Below are 20,840 nucleotides of genomic sequence, written 5' to 3'. Positions count from 1 at the left end.
CGTGGTTAGTACATATTGTTATGTCATTAATAAAACAAGACCATGGTTCAGAATTATGTTTTGTTAGTAATGATACAAGATTGTGGTTTAGTACATATTGTTATGACATTAATAAAACAAGACCATGGTTCTGTATTATTGTTTTGTTAGTAACGGTACAAGATTGTGGTTTAGTACATATTGTTATGACATTAATAAAACAAGACCATGGTTCAGTATTATTGTTTTGTTAGTAACAATACAAGATCGTGGTTTAGTACATATTGTTATGTCATTAATAAAACAAGACCATGCTTCAGTATATTGTTTTGTAAGTAACGATACAAGATTGTGGTTTAGTACATATTATGTCATGACAAATACGAGATCATGTTGTTCCGTCAGCAAAAATATGAGATTATGTTTAGTACAATTTTATATTGGCAACAATACCTGGTTATGGCTTTGAAACTTTGAAATTCAGCAAAATAATTATAGTAGACTGTATTTTAGCCAAGTGTTGTTTCTTTCATGAGAAATATGATTTACTTGAACCACGAAAATATATTTATGTAATGTGAAACAACATTAGAAAAACTTTGATGTCAACTGATTTATTCAATTTTGGTTTTTACAGAAAGTGAGTACAGTAACTGCCTACTTCCCAGCTGACACATGGTATGATTTCTATACAGGAACTTCTCGCCTAAGTACTGGACAGAACTTCACACTTGATGCTCCTATGGACAAGATTAATTTAGCGGTTCGTGGTGGTGTCATTATCCCTTCACAAGAACCTAATGACACTACTACAGCTAGGTAATTTCACTCAGAAATACATATAAGTATCTATACTATTATTCTGCTTGTTTGTATGTACGGCCTTTACGCTTTCTGACTGAGAACCTCCTGCATAAGCATGCATAGTTAGAATATTTCCACTAAGAAACACCGCTCATTATGTAGGAATGAAACAAATGCCATCCCTACTATCTTGTTTGCATTGTTTATGAAGGATTAATATTAGCCATTCCTACATTTACTTCCTTTTTTTTAAAGTTTTTCTTTACTTGTACATAATCACAAAGAAATATAAACATGAGACAGAAATTGAACTTTTGTTTACAAATATCTGTTAATTCAAGTAAAACTAATTTTTTATAATTTTCTTGCATTATTCCCCAGCCTTTAGCATGCATAATTGCTTTGAAAAATCTGGCTTTGATACCATTACAGTAAATTCCTACTTGTATCTCAAGTATGTACTGAACTGTTAGTTTAGTTGTCACTTACACAAGGATATGAATGTGAATTTAGCTTTATTGTGGTAAAGTATATAATTTGTGGTTAGTTGTTTATTATTATTTAATAATTTTGTACATATATATTTTTAGACTTTTAAGAAAAAATTAATCTCGGTTATATTTTTACTCTAGTATTTTGATTTCTGTAAATTTAATTTTATTTATTTCTTGTAAAAAAAAAAGGTATTTCGGATTGTTAAAATTATTCTATTTATGTAACTTAACAGTCCAGATGTCTAAGTTCACCTTTATTCTAAATTAAGAAATATTTCTTAAAGATTTTTCATAAAACTTGTTTAGCCGCAAGAATCCGTTCCATTTACTGGTGGCTTTAGACAAAAATGGTCGTGCATGTGGGGAGTTGTACTGGGATGACGGTGATAGCTTAGGTAAGTTTAAAGTTATTTTAATTGAAATACCTCTTTGAGTGGTGATTTATGTATGTTGTAGCCTTCAAATTAAGAATCATTCTAATCTAACAATATCAGAACAAGAAAGCCCAAAGTTTTATTGGAAATGAAACTGAAAAATTGTTGAAGAAAATAACGTATCACAGTTTGAATGTTTATTCTCAGAATTCCTGATGGGGGCTCATATCAGCTGTTTAAACACATTTTTCTACGGTTTTATATTGTGTGTGTCATTTTCTGTTTTTATTTACCCTGGTCATTATAATTAATAATTCACTAGAACTATATCTAGGCTAGTTTTATTTTCTCAAACTCAACATTAGAGTTGATAATTTCAGGCATTGTCTTTCAATTCATAGGATAGTTTGTTTTTTTTTGTGCTTAGATCTTTAAATTTCCCAGTTGCAGCTGTTCACTCAGTGAGTACAAGATTACTGGTCATTAACAGGAATATACTGAAGGCAAATGGTTCTGGTTTAGGGTATGTGTCCCACAACAGTTCCTTCCAATTGGATAATCTTACCTCACTTCTAAATTAAACTAAGACAAATATTATGTACATTTACTTCACATTGACTTCTTGTAGCTTTGCTTCTTGTTTAGTTCAGAAAATTGGTAACAGAGTAGTTATAGTATAGGTTTTTTTTAACTGGCATCATATATATATTTTTTTAGTTTAGTAATAACTGTCTAGCTTTCCACTTGATCAGAACATTTATCACAATAAATTATGTAGTCATAATTTAGCTTCTCACTTGGTTCAGTGTAGTTTCTAATCTCAACTACATTAAAGTAGAGCAAATCTGAGTACAATCTTAATATAATTACTCTAAGGTTAACCTAACTGGGTAGGATCTATCAATAACAATATATTTTTTATATAGCATTTCTTTTGCAATTATAATTATAATAGCTGGGTATACACTGAAAACCCAATATAAGAGTCATGTTGGTATATATTTTTTGGAAACTGGAGTAGGCCATCTTAATTTAAAAGATTGGTCTAATCTTACTCTTGAAAGTCTTCTCTTTTCATTTCTATTTCTTGATTATATTTGTTAATTTACCTTTATACTTCTTTGGATGTTTGTTATAACCATTGTTTTCTTGTTAAATGAAAAGACAAGTTCACAAAACATAATCAAGAAAAAGAAACGAAAAGACTTAAGGAGTAAAGTTAAGACCAACCTTTTAGATTCTAAATTAAGAATAGTATATAAATCTAAGAAAAAAAATTTAACTACATAAATGGCTTAGAAAATATGAAGATTAAATATTCACTTTTCATTTGCTTCTTAGGTTGTGAACAAGCAAGATTAAATTATATGAAAATTAATGAAGCAAACATAGCATTAAGTTCACACCTGTAGACAGAGAAATGGGAAAATTAAACCTAACTCACAGCTGCTTTAACGTCAGGAAATTCGATTTGCAAAATTTTAATTTGCAGTATTTAGGGCATGGATTTCTATGTTCTGTTAGCAATATTACAGCAATATTTCTGACAAATACTTCTACGTTCTATTAGCAGTATTTAGGATACAGACTTCTACATTCAGTTAGTAGTATTTAGGCCATGAACTTCTGCATTCTGTAAGCAGTATTTAGGTCATGAACTTCTGCATTCTGTAAGCAGTATTTAGGACATGGGCTTTACATTCTGTAAGCAGTATTTAGGACACGGACTTTACATTCTGTTAGAGGTAGTAAAATCCATCATAATTTTTTTGGAACATATTGTCTTAGTTTTTGTTAAATTAAAACATAATGTTGCAGAGTTTTTTTGACTTTACTATTTATCAACTAGAAAATGGTTAACTATGGTTACTTGACCTGCTTTTCAATAAAATAACTAAAATTATTAACAAAGCAAAAAAAAGTTCATATTTTTTGTAATAGTCAGTCTACTATGTTTACAGACTACTAATAGACTATAATAACAAAAATATGTAGCAACTTTTTTTTTTCTCTATTGATCTAAGATATAATGTTTCAGTATAGTATTAAACACAGTGGTTAATTTCTGTTAATAATTTTTCATTAAATCAAATGGGAATAGAGATATTTGATAGTTAAACAAGCTAATATTGAGATGAATTATACAGATTATGGTTTATGTTAAATATTTTTATATAGTTGTTTGATGTATTTTAAAATATTACTAAAGGAAAATGTAAACCATTTAGAAATGATTTCAACATTTTATGAATAACTAGCTGGATTACCCATCCGTTGGACGGGTGAAATAAAAGCTTGTTTGTAATAAAGGACGGGAAATTGTGTTTCTTTAATAAACATTAAAAGTGCAATAAAATGCATAAAGGTACCAATACTGAAAAGAAACACGTACTATTTTCAAGAACTCTGTCAATACGAAATTAGATGTTCCTCCCCACACACACACACACACTCCCAAGACCTTCCTCATGTTGCCCTATATTACTGTGACAAGTTTGGTGCTGATTGATAAAGAAATGTGGAAACATACAAGGAATGGATATGAAATAATAGATATATGTCCACGTATTTTTTTCATGGACACACACACACTGTGCTTTATATTGTAAATAACCTGGTACAGTTATTTTTCTCTGTCTCATTTTCTAAATTTTTTTTTAGATACATATTCCAGAGGAGAGTATAACCTGATTGTATTTGAAGCTGAAAAGGTAAAATTCAGTTCTATATTTAATATTACTGATCAAAGTATTGTTAACATTTTTGAAGTAGGTAAGAACCCTTAATGCTGATAGGAAATTAAAGAAAGCATAAACTTGGATCATGTAATTAGATGAAGAAATATTGATTGGAACAGAAATGATGCACCATTGAATTACTTTTTGTTTTGTTTTTTGATAAACTTGTGTAATGAACAATGAAAAAATCTGCCAAACCAATCTTGTTTAGGAAGAACTTAGTGTGCAGCACTGTCTAAATGCAAATAAACCAATCTTGTTTAGGAAGAACTTAGTGTGCAGCACTGTCTAAATGCAAATGCAACCTTAACCGTGAATGTCCAATAATCCTCTTGTCCTTTACACAATACATTTACATGTGATTCTTAATGTGGGTGTCCCTTTGAATATTTATTTCTGTTGAAACAAGTGAATTATATTACATACTGTGAACAACTGTTTCGTCACATTGACATGTAAACATTGACTGTGTATTTTTCTTTTTCTTATACAGGGATTCACATTTATCTGATCTGTCTAAAAAGCTCATTATTCCATTGAATATTTTTATTGTGTTACACAACAAATTAACACAGTATATCTTGTAATTAATATTATCTCCTTACCAAGTAGATTATAACCAAAAATAAACACACTAATAAATATAGCTAATTACATGTATTGTTCTTACTTATAAAAATTAGAATGTTTTGTTTCATCAGTTGTGTACCCTTGCTGTTAGCATTGTCTTTATGACCCCCTTTATAAAGGAAGCAAACTATGACAAACTTTATTTAGTCTTACAGTTTTCCATATTGATATTTATATCTGTTATTTTTTCATCTATATTCTTATCCTTGTTGTTGTTGTGTTTGTGTCACTAGTTTCGCACTGATCAGCCACTGTTAATAGCTTCTCAGATTGCTCAATTGTCTTTTTTTCCCACACAGTTTATGATGAACTATTATTGTTACACACACACATACTAGCAAAAGGCCAGGCCTGACACACACATACTAGTGAAAGGCCAGGCCTCATCATCACTGGATGTAGCAGATGTAGTGTGGTTGACATATTTTTATATGTTCTTAATTTCCCTCATAAGTACTTTGGATTGTTGCTGTTACTTCCTTGTTTGCATGATTTGTTTTTACCAAAGGCACAAAATATCTGTTTCTGATAACGTGTGAAACAAAGAAAGGGTAGGCAGATAGGTAAAAAATATAATTGTATATTTTGTTTTTTGCATGTAACTGTTGCATTGATGTTCAGTGAAGTAATTGATGTACTTTTAAAGGCTGTATGCAGTTGATTTGCAAGAGTTCTAACCAGGAAATGAATGTGATAAAACATAATTCATCAACACATGCCTGTAATCAAGTTCACAAAGGGTAAACTGTCAGAACTAGAGTTAAGCTCAACAAGTGTAAGTTCTTTACACTAATAAACTGTATTTTTAAATATGGCATACATCATTCAGTCATTTTATCTAAAGTTGGCAATAAATCAAAGGGTAAACTGTCAGAACTAGAGTTAAACTCAACAAGTGCAAGTTCTTTGCACTAATAAACTGTATTTTTAAATATGGCATACATCATTCAGTCATTTTATCTGAAGTTGGCAATAAATCATCTTTGCAGTGTTCTCTTGATTTTGAACATGTGATATTAATTTTCAAGTTCCATCTATGTTGGGCAATGTTTCTTCTTATACACTTGTGAAAAGTGAGGAAACTTTTGATGAAGATATTCAATCTCCATCCATATTAGTTTTTAAGAGATTTACTGAATTATTTTCATGATTTTTTTAACTTTCTGTAAATAGGTCAAATCCCTTCTGTCATTCTCGAGTTACAGGAAAGTATAATCTTTGTCAAAAAATATGGGTTTGTACTATTACATCTGGTTTCTCACTCTCAGTAGACACTTTCTGAACAATATCGTCATATTTTCTTATAAAACAGTGAATAGCCCATTTAAAGGTATTGGTATGAATGTGACAATCAATGACACTGTTTGGTTAAGAGATGTTATGAGGGAAGTGGTTTGACATCATTATCATTAACAAATAGCTTATAGCAAGTAAGTTACAGATGTGATTAGTCAAATGAAGCAGCAGTTTGATCCTAAAAACATCAGAAGTGTGTTTGCTTTGACAAAAAAGAATGTGTGTAGCAGATCCATGAATATAGCAAAACAACTTTAAAAATCAGTTTATATTATCATTATATATATATAGATAGAGAGAGAGAATACCTGTATACTGTGCATTAACAGAGAAATGTAAAATAAAAAGGTTTGTAAGTTTTTTCATCTCTCTGATCTTGTATGCAGAATAGAGTGACTAGTCAGTTTCGACGCAGTGGTTATGAAACAGCCATGCCACTTAGACGTGTCAGAGTGTTTGGTGTTAGTTTTAGACCAACATCTGTTCATGTTAATGGGGTTGCAGTACATTTCCAGTACTTGGATATCACAAAGGTGAGAATGTGAAAAGTGTTTTTGTTGCTAGAAGCACTACATTAAAAAAAAAAAATTAAACTTATTATTTTAATTAACAGAAGATCTTTGAAATTTGCTAGTTTCTTATAATGTTTATTTTTACAATTCAGTGTTTATTTGTGTATCCCAGAAAAATTTTAAATTGTGTACTAAAACTCTTTGATTTAGCTCTGTTGCTCTTTAACACAACCTTAAACTACAGTTACCTGTAATGCCAGTTTAATTACAGGTGATCAAAGTTTTGTTTCATAGGATTTGTTTTCCAGTTGTGATACAGTATATCGTATTGGATGAATTTTTTATAGCTATTAAAAACATATACCAGTGTACAAATGAATAAAATATGTTTATAACATGAAAAGCCATTGGTTAAACATGTAAAACTTCAGGACAGTAGCAAATGTAACCTATTAATTAAAATTTCAGTGGTGTAAACATGCAACAGTAACTGTTACAGCAAAAATCCAATGAAATAAATATATAACAGTTTAACTGATAAAGCAAAACTAATGCTATAAGCATGCACTAGTTTCACTGATAAGAAAATCCAGCAGAAGCATAACTGATAAAGGTACAACTTCAATGACATAAGCATACTAAAGTGTAGCTAGTAAAGTTCACTTTAAGCATCCTACAGTTGGACGTGCAACTTTGAAAGAACAAGCTTTCCAGATATGTTAAAGTAACTCAGATTTCTGAAACTTCTTAACTTATATAATGTTGTAAAACAGGTGTTGATATATTTCTAAATGATTCTCTCCAAAGTATAAATGTTAAATTTATGTTTATAAATTTAAAGCTAATTATTACGATTCTTATTTTCTTTCACCTGGCTGTTTTAAATTATTATTTCTTGATGTAATATTTTCATCATTGTTCCTTGTGCCTATGTTTGAGGCTTTTTTATCATGCAATATCATTTAAAGCTCATCTATAGGTGCACTGTAAGACTTTTGTATCATGTTGTTAGCATCATAAAGTTAACATGTCTTCACTGATTGCACACTATATAATCTTTAATTTTATTACAATAGGTTCTGGAGATTGAAGTTCTAAAAGTCTCTCTGTTGAATCCTCTGGATATCAGTTGGAAGTAACTAGAACAACAGTTACCATTTGTAAACAAATCCTTTAATATAATTTAGTATTTTACTTATAATCAAGGTGTAATTTAAACAATATAGCACATTGTTTAAATGACTAAATACAAATTTTTATTTGGTAATATTTACAATATGTACTTTTAATTTTTTAAATTCATGTTTAGTTGTCTTTTGAATATAAGGTCAGAAGGAAAAGGATCTTACACTGCATGCCACATATTTGATTACAAGTATGTGAATTTGTGAAACATTTCACTTGAAACAAATATCTCAAAATGCTAATTTTTAGACTTAATTTGTTTAAAATATATGCTGGTTTTAAGTCTCACAATCTTTTTTAAAGGGTATATTAAATAAGATATATTTGTCATTCTGTTCAGAAGTGAATATCAGTGTATACCTGGTATGTGTGTACAGAGGAATTTATATCGAAATCATGGTAATTAACCTCTGACATGCTTCAGGTTCAGAAACTGTATGAAAGGTATGTTATTTTATAGAGGTTGTATGCCATTCTATATAAAGTGTATGGCATTTCATCTGGACTGCTAAGGAAGTTTATTATTTTGGTCCTGATAGAAAACTTTTGATGTTTTTCTTAACTGTCTCCATGATTCCTAAAAGCTCATTATATTACAATAATATTTTATTGTTCAAGACCTCTCAACAACTTGATTTTAGGATTTTAGTTGGGACATGTTTTGTATTTGTTAGTTACATTCTGTTATATATATTTATCCCAGTGTTTTTTTATATATATGAATTTATCTTTTTTTGGTAGACTACTACATGATTGATGTGTAGTGTATTTTCAGAGCATGTGTTAACATCAGTGTGATTGTAGTGTAATTTGATTACATTAGTAATATAATTTTCAGGACATTTGGTTTAACTTTAGTTTGTTAGAGGGCTGGTATTATATCCAGCATTGTTGGAGCACAAGTATTAAATCTCCAATAACTGTATGTATTGGTGCAATATTATATGTGTTAATCTCTACCTAATTTTCAGGGCAAATGTTACAACTTTTATTTGCAGTATTTGTGTTGTACCTTCTGCATGATATAAGTACATGTTATATCACCAATTTGGTTGCATTATAGTAGTTATTTCATGCTTGCAATAAATCTTTGATATAATTAAAGATGCCTTTATTATTTCCGTAGTATTGATGTTATATTCAATATGGTATCATACACAGGTGGCTTACACTAAAAATAACAAGTTTCCTATAATGATCAATATGTCCAGTTGCATTATGTGGTTGAGGAAAGAATTAGTTGGTTTTGTTAATGTTGTAGTAAGATTTACATGCAGTGTAAAGTAACATAATAATCTGGTGTTAAGTTCCTTGGTCCAGTAGTTCAAAGCACAGTTGGTGTAGAATTTTGTGTTTTATCATTTGATTTATTACTTTTTTTTATTATTATTATAATTTAGTTTCCTTGTCAACAGTTTAAAAATGTGAAAGAACTAGTAATTAATAAATTTTTTCCTGATTTTAGATTGTTTTCATTTCATGTATTGATACATGTTAGATATTTTAGAACATGTTGTAATGTAAGTTAGTACAGTAAAAACTTTATTATCCAACATCAGATGGATGAAAATTCTGGTTATGAAATTTTACAGGAAACATTTTGGCACCTTGTTAATGTTCTAAAGTACAGTATTTCTACATCATCTATAAAAATAAGTTGTAAACAATAAAGAATTTTGTAAGAAACTTTAAATAGTATAAAAATATTTTTAAGTACAGTATTTTAAAATATTGTAATGTTCAGGTTTTGCAGATCTCACAAGTCACTTAAACAAGTTTCAAGTGTCTTTCAAAACATTAGGGATTAATGCCGGTTCCCACAATGAGTATTTATTTGAAGGTATTGAAATTTCCAGTTACAAGAACTTTCTGGATGCAAAGTGGTTGGAGAACAAAGTTTTTATTGTATTCCCCTTTTTTAATTTGTGAAAAATGATTTCCTGCATGAAGTTTATGTCACAAAATGTTAGAATTTTTACTTTCAATGTTGTAATTTTAAAAGTTGAAAGTACTTATAAAAACAGCTTAGTCACCACATAATGAATCTGTCTTATTTATTAGGTTTAGGATGATATATTTCGTTTAATAGTTTGAACATGTTAAAATGTTTTATTTCAAATGGCTATTCCTTGTTTTTCATTTCTTTATTAATTGAATTATTCTTAATACACAATTATATAATGATTGAATCAATGATGCAATAAAAAAAAAAGCACAACCATAATGCAAATGTTATGGAGAATTGACTAGTTGTAACAAAACATGAAAAATTAACGAGTTTTCTTTTAAAGCTATTAATGGAAATTATTTTTAAACATAGAATTTTACCTTAATTATGCATAGTGTGAAAAAATGAAAGAAATTATTGGAAATCAATAAATTGTGTGGTAAGTTGAGTTTCAATTTACAAAATGTAAAAGTTAGAATGTAGTTGTAACTGTTCTTCATTACTAAAGTTATAATAAATTTAGATCAGTTGATTTATTTACAATTTAAGAGGCTGCAGTAGACCTAAGTTCAAAACATTTCAAATCTGGAAAGTAGGGTGAACATGCAGAGGTAAATTTTAAAAAAATTGCCTATTAATTCAAATACATAGTGCATATATTTTATCTTGAAAACTACCTTTATTGTTTTCTCAATGAAAGTAAATTCTTAAATAATTCCATTTTTATTATACCATATCCACAAAAACCTTAGAAGTAGTGCTATCAGACTAGGTGCTACATGCTTTTTATCATTGTCATATTATGTTTTCCTTTATATAAGGGCTAGCTAGAAAGAATTTAAGAAACTTTGAAATAGGGTGGAAGTAAAAGCCTGCTCAGTGTAGTCAAGAGGACACAGATTAGTGATGCTTAAGAACAACCATCTAAGGCAATGTGGCAGGATGACCATTGTGTATATAATCAGGACCATTACACATTTGATTACATTATGAATCTAAACTTATTGATAATTTATGGACTGAGTGTGGTCTAGTGATTAATATGCTGGATTTTGAATTTGAGGGTCCATGTACTGTTGCCACAAAATCGTGCTCTTTATTGGTGCTTTTAACAGTGATGTCCAAATCTTACTACTTGATCAGAATAGCTGTTGGCTTTGGGTGCCGTTGACTATCTGACTTACTTCTAGTCTATCAGTTCAGAATTAGTGAATGCCAGCCCTTGTGTAACTATGTGAATATCCAAAACAAACAAAACAGTCTGTTTTTAGTTGTCTTTTACTCATCTCAGTGAACCTATATTTATATTGGATTTAAAGACCACGTATTATTGGTACTACTAAGTTATTCTTCTAAGTTAGTCAGCAGGCAGGCTTATTTAAGACACTAAAGCTAAATATGATGACAAATTTATCATTTGATTCACCACTTGTCACTCGGTGATAAGGGATGAATTCAATGATAGATTGGACTTCCTATCTATTTTTAATACCTGAAACAAAAACTTTTATACCAAAATATGCCCACAATTCGTTGTTTGATGGCAGCAACATACTACAAAAGCTAAATCATCTGGAATAACTTTGGTAGAGTAGCTAGACACAAGCCATTCTTCACTACCAAGTAGTAAGCAGGGAATGTGATATGGTCAGGTGAGGAGACACACACCCTCAGCACTTGATTCTAACTGTAAGAATTGCTGGCAATTTTATTATATAGTAAACAGCACTTTATTAGTATATTAAACAAAATAGTGGGATAACAGCTATTTAAAACAAGACCCTCTTGGAATCTAGCTGACCTTATGATGCACCATTTTCCTGCTCTGACATTCACAAAATAATTGGAGACAATTCGTATTGAAGAATGGTGTAATATTCTTGTTCAAGCCTCTGCTGCTTCATTGCCATACTGAAATTGATGCTCTCTTGAAGATTTGTAGTAGTTTAATGTTATTTTCAATAAGGATTATAATTTTTTGTCTAATCTATTTTTTTTTCTCCTTTTCATGAATTTATTTTGAGTAAATATGATTAAGAATCTGATAGTGCACTGCTATGTGGGATTTATAAAAGCCAGCAGTTGCCATAGTTAGAAAAATAAAAGTTCACAGACCTTTACAGAGGAATGGTAATTTGTTGATTCTAATCTCTGAATCGGTATTGATGACAGACTGGATTATTTAACACTCAAGCAGGTGTGATCTTTATTTTTATTAAAAGTGCTGGGACTTTTCTATTAATTTGACTTGTGTTGTTAGTAAGGTATTGGGGTCGATTGTCAGATGTCATCTATAAATACAGTTGGGATTTGTTTAATGATTCTCTGCACAGTTTTACAAAAAAAGTTTTTATCCTACCAATTGTATATATATATATATATATATATATATATACACACTTAGATTTCAATTTCTCTAAAATATGCTTATTAATGTAGTAAGCACAATATATATAATAACATGGTAGGTTATTTGGGTAATGTTGACCAATCACTGAATTCTTAATCATAACTTTGGAGATTTATCCCCCTGCAATCATGTTACATTGGTGTTGTTGGACTAATGATGTAGTTTAAGGGTTAATAACTTAACTTTAAAGATGAAGGTCCTATATTTGTACTAGCACAATAACTTAAAGCATTATGATAGTTATAAATGAATGTATTTCTAATTTTCTATTTCATGGACACATCCTTGAACATACTAGTTTTACTGAAATATCTTATTCTATAGATTATAGTAACCTTTTAGCTCTCCACTCTCTATTCCTGGGTCACACAATACTGCAGTATGTACTATACTGCCAAAGCTCTGTTACTTCTGATAAAGCATCTGTAAAACAACAGCATCAATAGTTAGCTAAGAGTCGTCTAAAAAAATTCCAAGGTAAATCCAGAAATTAATGTCACTTTTATTCAACTTGATTCTTACAATAACTGAAAAGATCTAAAGAACACATAACTTGGCAGCTTTAATAATCAACCAGTGACCATGCTGGCCAAGGAGTCATGTAACATGAACAAACAGATCTGGTTTAAACTAATACATTTAAATTGCCACTTTCCAAGCCCTTATATATAAATATTAACCATTGATAAAGGCCAACTTTCTTTACAGACTAATAATTTATTTACATACACACATTTATATATATCTTGGACAAATACTGCCTTGCTTCCATTTTTACAAGTACCAAACAATAATAATAATTCTAAATGCTCAAGAGTAGCTCAGTCTCCAGTTTTTTTATCCACTATCATGACTTTCCAGATCATTGTTACCTGGCATTCCACTGAAAAAATGTTTGATCATTCACTGGAGGTCGAAAACTAAAAATAAAAGTACAAAGTTTTATAAATTCTGGAATATTTTCAGGTTGATTAGCAATGTGTTAATGATGGGTGCAAAAGATATATCCGTACAAGAGGGGTTTTCATTCATATCAACTAGTAAAATAATATAGAATACAATTCTGGCCCACATTCATCCAACTACTTTGTAATATTTCTTGAATTTTGAAATGGAAAGTCTCTATTTTTAAGTAATATCTTGTATATAAAATAGTAATATAATTTGAAATTTTAATGGAAGACTGACTAGGGAAGTTTTTAGTTCTATGTTACTTGTAGAGGTTGTTACAGAAAACTTTATTTCTAAATCTCAGTGAAGTCTTTTAAACAAGAAGACTTCAAAGATTAAAATTTGAATTTTTAGATTTGTAAAAAGAAATTATATACTGTCATTCCAAAACAAATTATTTTGTAAAGAACAGTTACACAGCAGTATCTTTCATTAAGCTGTACTGTAGCAATCTTAGCTAGATATTTTAAGAACAGCATATGATGTACTGCATGTAGTTATGAGCCTTATCTTCCAATCCTCACAATAATAAACAGTCCTGAAGATGATGAAAGTTGCACAGACTTTATGTAAAACCTGTACTGTTGTTTAACAAAGATAAAATGCTAAAACTATAATTTTTTTTTAACACTGATGTGTATAGTTTCTACTGCCTATTTCATGCAGACTTAACAATATACACGTTGTCAAAAACCTCTACAACACATTTCTTTGTGTGATATATTACTACAGTAAGCTGTGTTTATGTAGTATACAATAGAAGTCTCCATTCATCCACTTGTTTCTGTGTCTAACATAGCATCTAGCTGATTGGATAGGCTGGCCAGCATGCTTTCTATGTCATCAATCACATCTCCTGGCCTGCTGTTCATATCACACCTGCAATTTAAAAGAAAGATAATAAACTAAGAAAAAAAATTAATTTGTGATCAGAAATTCATGATATTCAACAAAATATTGAAATATAAGTTATGAGAAATTTACATAAACCAGATAAATTTGTTACTCTTTTAAAATCTAATGAAATTCAAGAAATGTTTTATAAAAACCTAATGACACTAACATCTAATGAATAATCACATAAATACAAAAATTGTTTGATTAAAATATGCAAGATTAATATCTGTGAATATTTCTATAATCTTATGAACAAAAAGGCCAATTGTATTGATCACGTACCCATTAGATCCAGTATTTTGTATATTTATGCTTCCTTCCAAGTTAGAAGATGAAGCTATTTTTGTCTTTTTCATCGGAGCGTAATTGACTGGAAGATAAAATATATTTATTATGAATTTTAAAATTTTTACCAAACAACACACATAGCATATTAAATAGCAGCTAATTTCAGTAATGATAAGTATGTATAATTTGTTACATAAATGTTTTTTTAACATTCAGATATATTCAAGCAGATTTCCAAGACAAGACACCTAAATTGTAGTAGTCATCCAGTATAATATATACTCAACATTTCAATTGTGCATTAAATTATCTTCAAGAGGAAAAATTTAACTTCTTAATATTCCTCCACTTGTAATCAAATCTTGTTCTTAACTTTTTCTTATTAAGTTTGTTAAAACTGTACTTGAGAAAAATATGTAAGAGTCACAAATGTTGGTTTATAATTTCAGTTTTATCTAAAATTAATGAGAAAAAATAAAAAGCTAATTCCAGACTAGTTTCCAAGACCAGAATAAACAGCAACTAAGTGTATATTTTTTATTTTCAAAAACAGGTATCTTTATATGTAAAAATGCTAACAAATTAGACAAAAAGTATAAAAATAAACAATGTTATTTTAAAGCAGAAAATGGAAATGTTTTTGCTCTTCAAAATAATAACAATTGAATTGCACATTTCAGCAAAATATTAACTCAGCCTCTTAAATGTTAAAGTAAATTAGGGTTCAAAATCAATTGCTTTTTCTATAAAACTACTGATTTATCAATAAAAAGCTACTTATTGTATCGAAAATATCAACTTGTGTAATAATTCAATTATTTCTGTAATCTATATGGTTTGGGGGGGTGGGGGTAAGTGAACTGTTGCCTGCAATCACCAAGTAGAACAAGTTTGAAAGTGTAGAATAACCTTAGCTCGCTGAGCAGAGCATTTAGTTTTGCATTCAAAGAATTACTATCTCAAACAACTAATAAAAGACTTATTGTAATATGATAACGCTTACTAACTCTCTGGTAGGTTGCTATTATAAAAATGGAGCACACAACATTTATATACTTTGTTTAAACATGTTTTATAAAAATGTTACTGAAAAATTGCTTTGTATAGTTAAGAACAGAATACTGAGTTCATCTTTTCTGTGTTTGTTAGATATTATTTCAAAGTGATCTTGTTGCACAAGATTCAGTATATAAAAACTATTAAATCTAATTTCTGAAAATAGACAACACGTTAAGAAATACTTTATTCACATATTGTTAGTGTATTATAAAAAAAAAATACCAGCATTTTCACATATAATTTATCAAGAGCCTGAATGATATACAATTATATTTCTAGCTCAGATTTGATTTAACAATGACTACACAACCTCTACATTAATCTGTAAAGAAAACAAAAACATTATAAACACACTGACAGTATAAATATACTCAAATTAACTCTGTTCATAATTAGGATTTCTGGAACTTTCTTTAATCTCACTTACATAACCCCAATCTTTCATTATGTTAAAAATACAAGTGCTGACCTACCCTGTGAAGTTGAGTGGTTTGAGTCCAGTTTGCTGATTCTTTGTTTGATAGTTCCTGCATTGTCATTGGCAAATGGAAATGAATTTGAATCAGTGCTGGAAGTAGAAGAGTTGGAATCTGCTGAATCCTTTCTTCTTTGTCGAAACATTGGATTAGCACTAAGTTCATCTGATTTCAGAAACTCTTTGACGCTGGAATGAGGTTGTGAAACCAGTGGTTTGAATGATCCAGCAGTGACAGGTACTGTTCTAGAATCATCTAAGACACAGGGCAAAGGGGAAGGAGGTGGAGGGAAGTCTTCTGAAGGAGTGGGAGAAGGTTGTCTTTCTTGATTTGTGGTTGCTGGGGGCAGAAGCTCATTCTGTTTGTTTGTAGCTTGGTCAAACCGAGACCTCAAGCTCTGTACACAGGTGGCAAAAGCCTTATCCTGCATGAAGTCCAAATCTTCATGAGAATTACATCTCATAGATTTGGTTCTTACTGGAGGAGCAGGAGGAGTTCGTTTCAATTTCAATAATCCATAGGACTGTGAATTTCTATTAGGTAGTATATGTCGTGGAGACCCTTCTAAGCTTGTCCACCCATCTACATTTCGATCAGTTGTTTTTAGAACTGCTTTTAGATCTTTTTCTATGTACTGTGTTCTTTCATTTGATTCCATCTCCTCTTGTCTAGTCTTTGCAACAATTTTGGCAATGGGACGAGGTTTCACCATTCCTTTTGGTCTGTGTAAAGTTGGAGTACCTTCACTGAAGTATACATTATAGCTTTCACCAGCATGAGCACTTAGCTCACTATCGGTATCATAACCATGCTGTCTCCAAGCACTAACAGTGTCATACCATGTATCTGACTGGATGTAGTGTGGATATGCAACTGTTGAAACAGAGTCATCTATATCTAAGCTTTCTAAAGAATGTCCTCTATTTGTAGAACTCGTCTGGATACATAGGAGTAGTAGAAGTGTTACTTACTTCATCAAAAGTTAGTTTTGAAATTAAGAGATTAAAGTTTCAAAATAAGTTGTGTTGATTATGGCATAAAGGAAATAGCAAATTTAGAATATGTTGAAATTAATTTGAAGTTAAAATCAATTTACATACACACACAATATAGAGTAGACTCTCTTTTTCATTTTACAACAGTTGGGATCAACAATAGATTTTTGGACTTTACATGTTAAAGAGAAGCATTTTTTTTTAATGATTGATGTTTGTTTTTTCAACTTATTTTTAGTTTTGTTAAAGGAACAGAATAAACTGTTCATAACTTTTGAATTTATTTGTATGATTTTTAAAAAAGTCCATTTTTACCTAACTAGTAGCTCTAAATAAGCATCTTTTTTTCATCATCCACACACATTATATAATAAAAACAAACACACTAATTACCTTAGACTTCTCACAATACTCATACACTACACAACCCCATATATTTTACATGTACTTTAAGATGTTAATACATAATATCACTCATTCAACTTGCCTTTTTATATACTGGTTATATAAATACTTCACCTAGACTGTCATTCATAGTCTGAAGCTAGCTATTTGGTAAAGATTTACATTGTCATGGATGTCCACTCTAGTTGTTATAAATTTATTTATGTGTACTGTGGTACATTTTAAAAGAATGGAATAAGCTAACTTGACCAGAATGATCTTTACTGTAACATAATATTAACAAGTACAGTCAACTGACTTATCAAAGAAGATTTCTTCATTTGCACTACAGTAAAATGTTTAGTGGAGCGAAGTGAACTGACTTGGTTAGAAAGATTTATCCACTTGTACTACAGAAAAGTGTTTAGTGGAGGAGCTGACTTAGAAAGGTTTATCTACTTGTACTAAAGTAAAATGATTTGATTAGGATTATTTCTTTATGTGTACTGAATAAAAGTGTTTAGTTGAGTGAAGTCAACTGACTTGGTTAGGAAGATTTCTTTACTAGTTGTGGCATGTTTAACAGAGTGAAAGCCAAGTGATGTAATGAAGAAAATGACCTATCTTATAAAGTACTCAAGAATAAAATTGCTGCCTTTGGTAGAAAACTTTAGTTTACCTGCATTGTAATATTCTGTGGAGAAAGTGGTGCAAGCTGATTTGGTAAGGAAAATTCGTATCTTGCTTCAGAAGAGAAAAAATCATCATTCCTGGGAGGAGACTGCTGGAAGGTTTTCAGCTCTGGAATGCTAGCATTTTCAGCAGTTGGTGAACACTGAGCTCGAGATGTTGTGATGGCAACTTCTTGGCTGGGATAATGATAGTGAGGAATGGGTTGGACGGCTTGGGCTGTGCAAAGAAGTAAATGCATTGGAAAATTTTAAAATATCAGAACTTCTCAATGTTTATTGAATTTTATCCAATTACTGAGAATTGTTTAAATAAAAGGTTCTGCAGTGGCTCAGCAGTAAATTTGACAGCTTGGGCTGTGCAAAGAAGTAAATGCATTGGAAAATTTTAAAATATCAGAACTTCTCAATGTTTATTGAATTTTATCCAATTACTGAGAATTGTTTAAATAAAAGGTTCTGCAGTGGCTCAGCAGTAAATTTGACCAAGTTTCGATACCCATTGTGTAACTTTGCACTTAGCAAGAGATGTTTAAACAAACAAAATTAACTATGAGAAAATGTTCTGATATCCCAAAGAATTTATATATTTCTATTTATATTTAGTGAAATGTCTATATTTTTCATTGGCTTTAAGAAAAAACAAAGAGAGAGAAGTTATATCCAACTGAGACCTTATGTTACACTTTGAAACAGAAAATTTGACCAAACCCTGTACATACCCACTATAATTTTAAGTTTAAAATCATTAAGAGATATTGAGTTAACAAGCTTTAACTATGCTGATACTGGTGTTATTCAGTGTTACATGCTCACTATCTTGTAATTCTTTTCATTAATGTAAACAAAGAGTTGAAGTAAGGAGAAGTTACTACCTTTAGTTACCTAAAGAGATGAGGTAAGACAATGAGTTTCATTTTTTGATACTTGAAAGGTAATGTAAGCTAACAAGTGACTAATATTAAAAATGAATAATTGAAAAGTAATAAAAGTCCTATTTTTTCTAAATTATATGAAGATAAGAGACGAGATAAAATGTCACTTTGTCTTGGGCTTAGTTTGGTTTAGGAGTTACTGCTTTAGTACAGAGCCAAAGACCCTAAAAATGCTCTGAATCCAATACCTTCAATGTGGAATTCCTGGTTAAGGCATAGAACAGAGATCTGTAGTCCATTTAGATCAAATGAGGGCATAATAGATTTGAGCACGGAACATCTATCTGTTCTACAAGAGGTGAAAAACAGGACAAGGAGGATGTTCAATGTCTTTGTATACTTTACTAAATTTAAGCTGCCCTATGTGCAAAATAAAAGCCAGCTTAGTGTAGTGTCAAGATGTCCTAAGAGGTGGAGCTGGGGAGCAGGATAATGTCTTTTCTGAATTATGAAAAACTAACTAATAGTGAAAGTAGTGGCAATTTCACAAATGGCTCCCGATGATAAGATTCAAGGCCTTGATATGATGTACATCAGTGCATAAACCTAGACAGTTTCAATGCATCAATATGGCTATTTCACTTAGAATGTTAAGGAGGTCTTTATATGGTTTTTCCTTATGACCACCTTTTTTTGTTCATGTTAGGTTAACTTGTGCACTGTTTGGAACAAAAACAGGGTTGGATTTTGTTTAATTCATCCAGAATTTTGAAATGGTTTGGGAAAGACTATAAAACAAAACATAGATATTTGTATGCACACCCACTGTAGCAATGGAATGGAGTACAGAAGCAAAGTTCTGTTGTGTAATAGATCTCACCATCTTTCTTGCCTTAGAACAAGGGATGTTCTAAAGAATTTTCATTCTTGCATCCTTTTCTCCTTAATTAACATAGAATAAAATATAGAAAAGAAGAGGTGGGGCTAAATGCGGGTGACCTAGTGCAGTTCCAACTGACACTTGTTGCTATTGAGGTCCTTGCCACTGTATCTAGTGCAGACTAAGAAACCAGACAGGTTGGTTTTAAGGGTTCAAAATGCTGACAGTAAAATACTGGAAAGGGTGTGGGATATATGGTTGAACAGTACTTTTCAGATATATGGCTTTTAACTCGGCAGGTGACCACATGGGCATAAAATTAATATTAGCACCTTATTAGCTCAGATATTACATTCTTCCAAGTGGAAATTCACTTAATAGTTGACATATCTTGAATAGATATTTCAGTAAGAATCTTTTATTTCTGGATGTTAAGAAAATCACTGTTAAGTATAACTCCTTTTGATGAATTCAATGTACAGTGTGTTATTACTTCACTGAATATTCTTCCAATAGCCTTTGATTCCTAAAGGAGTTCACTATCTTGTGATCATAATGTTCAGACCAGCAGGTCCCCCAATCTTATTTCTTTACAAACTTTGAAGAGCTGGTTCCTTCAATGTCATTTTGTATACACATGGAGATTTCCTCACAAAGAAATAAATTCATATTAAGGGGGTCTTTGACTTACCTAAGCTCACCTTAAAATGAAAAGTGAGAAAATGGTAATAACTCACCTAGAGATGTAGGATGAGGTAACTTAGAAATACTTCCACTTCCTACATCCATTCCATGGAGTTGGAAGTCTCTTTTTTGACTAGGACGACGAATTCCACTATTGATATCTTTAATTCTTTTGATGGCCAACATAATCTTTTTCTGATGACCTGAAAAGAATATTCAGTTTTTCTATAGCATTTAATTTTGTTCTTGCAGGAATAAGTACTATAAATTAGAGTGTTTAAGTTATACACTC

The 20,840-nt window shown here is 30.5% G+C and overlaps 2 protein-coding genes across 2 annotated transcripts in view; one reads left to right on the top strand and one right to left on the bottom strand.

The window, feature by feature from the left end:
• Positions 1 to 9,116, top strand: part of LOC106458373 (lysosomal alpha-glucosidase-like) — a 43,686-nt gene extending 34,570 nt beyond the window's left edge. The window contains exons 14-18 of the mRNA XM_013917880.2: positions 617 to 798; positions 1,584 to 1,672; positions 4,313 to 4,362; positions 6,702 to 6,848; positions 7,904 to 9,116. Coding sequence (XP_013773334.1) covers positions 617 to 798; positions 1,584 to 1,672; positions 4,313 to 4,362; positions 6,702 to 6,848; positions 7,904 to 7,966 — 531 coding nt within the window. The 3' untranslated portion in view covers positions 7,967 to 9,116. The remainder of the gene's footprint in view (positions 1 to 616; positions 799 to 1,583; positions 1,673 to 4,312; positions 4,363 to 6,701; positions 6,849 to 7,903) is intronic.
• A 1,079-nt stretch (positions 9,117 to 10,195) lies between these two features.
• Positions 10,196 to 20,840, bottom strand: part of LOC106458368 (caskin-2-like) — a 149,781-nt gene continuing 139,136 nt past the window's right edge. The window contains exons 17-21 of the mRNA XM_022384557.1: positions 20,602 to 20,751; positions 18,100 to 18,329; positions 16,039 to 16,978; positions 14,501 to 14,588; positions 10,196 to 14,200 (exon numbers count right to left, since the gene is read on the bottom strand). Of these exons, the coding sequence (XP_022240265.1) occupies positions 14,092 to 14,200; positions 14,501 to 14,588; positions 16,039 to 16,978; positions 18,100 to 18,329; positions 20,602 to 20,751 (1,517 nt within the window). The 3' untranslated portion in view covers positions 10,196 to 14,091. The remainder of the gene's footprint in view (positions 14,201 to 14,500; positions 14,589 to 16,038; positions 16,979 to 18,099; positions 18,330 to 20,601; positions 20,752 to 20,840) is intronic.

Source organism: Limulus polyphemus, unplaced genomic scaffold (genome assembly GCF_000517525.1).
Source record: "Limulus polyphemus unplaced genomic scaffold, Limulus_polyphemus-2.1.2 Scaffold452, whole genome shotgun sequence".
NCBI lineage: Eukaryota > Metazoa > Arthropoda > Merostomata > Xiphosura > Limulidae > Limulus > Limulus polyphemus.
Note: the sequence above shows the minus strand (reverse complement) of the source record. Positions and strands in the feature narration are given on the sequence as shown.